Source organism: Nansenia antarctica, assembly GCF_963989245.1.
Source record: "Nansenia antarctica genome assembly, contig: SCAFFOLD_173, whole genome shotgun sequence".
Classification (NCBI taxonomy): domain Eukaryota; kingdom Metazoa; phylum Chordata; class Actinopteri; order Argentiniformes; family Microstomatidae; genus Nansenia; species Nansenia antarctica.
Genome location: NW_027662451.1, coordinates 114,329 through 117,770, shown reverse-complemented (window position 1 = coordinate 117,770; position 3,442 = coordinate 114,329). Strand labels below are relative to the sequence as shown.

Here is a 3,442-nt window from a genome sequence, read left to right as displayed (position 1 = left end):
CTACCTAGATAGTTTTACTAGATGGTTATCACTACTTGGTATGGTTAGCTAACGTTATGCTAACGTACGAAAGCTTCCGGCTATCATTCAATGTTGGCTATCTATCTGACATGTTTTATTTATTATTATTCGCTAGCGAGAGCTTATGTTAGCTAGCTAGCGCTTATGTTAGCTAGCGACCTAGCTAGTTAAAACCCTTCTGCGCCGAAATGTACCTCCGCCGGCACAAATCCGCACACAACATTGTAATTACCGTAATTTCTAAACGGTTTGTGCTATCGAAAAAATTCCAACTGTCCCTGAAAGCTGAGATGTTGCACTTCAACCAACATATAGGGTATTACGGTAAAATGTGACGTGAAGACATTCTCAGAGCCCGTTTACGCACAGTGAAGGCGGAGGAGGAGTTTTACAAAATGGAGGAGGTTTACAAAAATGTTTGCTAGCGTAAAAATTGTTCCCTAACCTATTCTGAAGCTTTGGAAACGATGAAATAGTCTTTGCTATCTCTCGAGGGTAAACAAGTATTATTATTATTATTAAAAATGTCTCGGAAATCATTGAGGGTGTCAAAACCTCCATCTCGATTTATCCAGGAGTCAGAGGACGACAGTGAACACGGGGACGTGATTTCGTCAGAGTGAGTTTTTTTTGTTTGTTTGTTGTAGCCTAACACATTTGTAGCCTAACTTTTTGGGTAACTCGCATAATATTTTCCTTCGGGATGAATGAGACTCAAGCTATAATCTTATGTTATATTATCTACATTACTTTTAGCATGCCTTCTGAGGGGAGGAATGGAAGTATTGAGAGGGGAGAGGGGAAAGTTTGCCACTGGGAAGGGTCTGTCGTTTGATGTTGTGGCTGACCTGGTGAACAAGAACTTCCTGGGCTCTGGTTATCACATATATTGTGATAACTACTACACCAGCCCAGCCCTCTTCAGACACCTCGGCCAGCAGGGATTTGGGGCATGTGGAACCTACCGGCAGGGTAGAGTTGGCACTCCATCCTCTCAGGAGAATGCTGTGTGTAAAAGGTAATAACAGTAATAATACTATCTAGACAGAATAATAATAGTAATAATACATTTGATTTTATTTGTAATGCACTTTTTGTTTGAAACACCTCAAAGGTCACCACGAGGAACCATCCGGTGGATCAGGGATGGTAACCTGCTCTTTGTAAAGTGGATGGACACGAGAGAGGTGTCCATGTGCACCAATGTCCATCCAGTCTACACTGGCGAGACGGTACTGCGCTGGCAGAAGACAGGTATTGACATAATGCTGTAATGTAACCTTTTGTCAGTTGATGAATAAATGACAGGAGCAAAACACATTGAATTACCATTGTGACAATGTGCACCCTCCTTTTCTCTCCTATCGATCTAGCTGATGGACAAAATGAGAGGGTCCCCATCCCCAGGCCCACAGCTGTCGGGGAGTATAATAAGTACATGGGGGGTGTTGATACATCTGACCAGATGCTGGGGACAAACTCTGTCCACCGCAAAACCAGGCGGTGGCCTATTACTGTGTTCCAGCACTTTGTGGACATTAGTATGACAAACAGCTACATAGTCCACAAGGAGCTATGTAAAAGCAAGCAGGAGGTATGTAATTGTACTCTTCTGTATTTTGCACTGTCCTGTCTTGTCCTTGCACCTTTTGTATGCTTGTCTACTTATTGTTATGCACCAACATTCCAAAGCAAATTACATGTATGTGTGAAAACCCCCGGCAAGAGTAAATCTGATTCTGATTTTGTTTCAGGGACACATGACACGCCAGGACTTCCAGGAGCAGCTGACTGCCCAGCTCCTGGGAGTGCCACTGCATGGCAGGACGAAGAGGATCCCCAGCCAGGGCCATTTCCCTGTCCCTGTGAGCGACGGTCAGGGGAAGGGCAAGACCGTGAGAGCCACCCTGGGGAGAAAGAGGTGCACTCTGTGCAAAAGAAACACTCCTTGGAGATGTAGAGAGTGTGGTGTGGGCCTCTGCCTTCAACTCGACAGGAACTGTTTCACTCTGTACCACGACTGAGTACAGTAGGCCTGTCTGTATATAGTTAGTTAGTTAGTCCTCTTCACCCCGTTGAGGGGCATAGGGCGTCCACCAGAGCTCTCCATCTCACTCTCTTTTAGGCCTGGGCCTTTGTTTCTTGCCAGCTCACCCCGATGTTCTTCAGGTCTTGGAGTGTGGAACGTCTCCAGGTGTTTTTCGGCCTTCCAGCTTTCCTCTTCCCTTGCGGGTTGTAGTCCAAGGCCTGTCTAGTGATGTTGTTGGAGTCCTTCCTAAGGGTGTGCCCTATCCAGCTCCACTTTCTCCTTTTGATGGTGGTAGCTATGCTGTCCTGGTTTGTTATTCTCCACAGCTCTTCATTTGTGATTCTGATGGGCCACCACAGCTTGAGGATGTACCGCAGGCATTTGTTGCCCCCACTCTGGACTCCTTTAGAGCCAAGTTAAAAACCCACCTCTTCCAAAATGACATTCCCTAAATCTACTCCCTATTTGTTGTGAATTGTATGCCTGAGTTTTACGTTTAAGTCGTCTGTGTCTGATTGCTCTCTGTGTTCCTTGTCTTTGTCTTTATCTGTTCCTTTACCCGGGCTGCGCCCCGGGCCGATGTAAAAGTTGGATGGGGGGCGCATTATAAATGAAATTAACATAACATAACATAACATAACACCTGGATCTTGATTGTGAGGCATAGCTTGTGTATATAGTCTGTTCTTAATTATGTGTATAATAGTCTGTTCTAAATCATTTGTATATAGTCTGTTCTTAATTATTTGTATATAGTCTGTTCTAAATTATTTGTATATAGTCTGTTCTTAATTATTTGTATATAGTCTGTTCTAAATCATTTGTATATAGTCTGTTCTTAATTATTTGTATATAGTCTGTTCTAAATTATTTGTATATAGTCTGTTCTTAATTATTTGTATATAGTCAATTTAATTTAACTAAAAACCCTCTAAAATCAATTCCGTTTTTGTGTTTTTCTTCCCTCAAAACATGTCAGTAATGTCAGATATTGAAAGCTGAAGTAATCCTGACAAAAGGAGCAAAGGCATTTACTCACAGAACATTATCTGACATTTTTACAGCCAAAACATTACAAAATACTTTTATTCTTGACTAAAAACCTATAAAACCCAATTCCGGTTTTCTTTTTCCTCCATGTCACTAATCACTAGAATGGTCATTACTCTTGAACAATATAAGATATTTCTAACCTGTCTTCTATTCTGAATTGCCAACATAATTGTGCATGCCTCATACCCTCTAACTTTCCTTCAAGCTTGTAAGTAAAATGGTTTAAAATGCAGTTTTCTGATGGAGTATGGCAGCCGGAGAAGATTTTTGTAAAGATTGCTGTGTGAAATCTGTTGGATAAAGGATAGTTATTCTCAAATAATAAAATAAATATTGATA

General features: G+C 41.8%; 1 protein-coding gene across 1 annotated transcript; it reads left to right on the top strand.

The window, feature by feature from the left end:
• Positions 1-997: 997 nt before the first annotated feature.
• LOC308175625 (piggyBac transposable element-derived protein 4-like) lies at positions 998-2,123 on the top strand. Its single transcript, XM_080551256.1, has 4 exons — positions 998-1,039; positions 1,136-1,275; positions 1,395-1,615; positions 1,776-2,123. The coding sequence occupies exons 2-4, from the start codon at positions 1,194-1,196 to the stop codon at positions 2,043-2,045; spliced, it is 573 nt and encodes a 190-aa protein (XP_080407382.1). The 5' UTR covers positions 998-1,039; positions 1,136-1,193; the 3' UTR covers positions 2,046-2,123.
• Positions 2,124-3,442: the final 1,319 nt, after the last annotated feature.

Excerpts from the sequence above, each read along its gene's own strand:
- LOC308175625 (XM_080551256.1), top strand. The coding sequence starts at position 1,194 with ATGGACACGAGAGAGGTGTCCATGTGCACCAATGTCCATCCAGTCTAC. Across the intron at positions 1,276-1,394 it reads ACTGCGCTGGCAGAAGACAG|CTGATGGACAAAATGAGAGG; the intron begins GTATTGACATAA and ends CTATCGATCTAG. Across the intron at positions 1,616-1,775 it reads TATGTAAAAGCAAGCAGGAG|GGACACATGACACGCCAGGA; the intron begins GTATGTAATTGT and ends ATTTTGTTTCAG.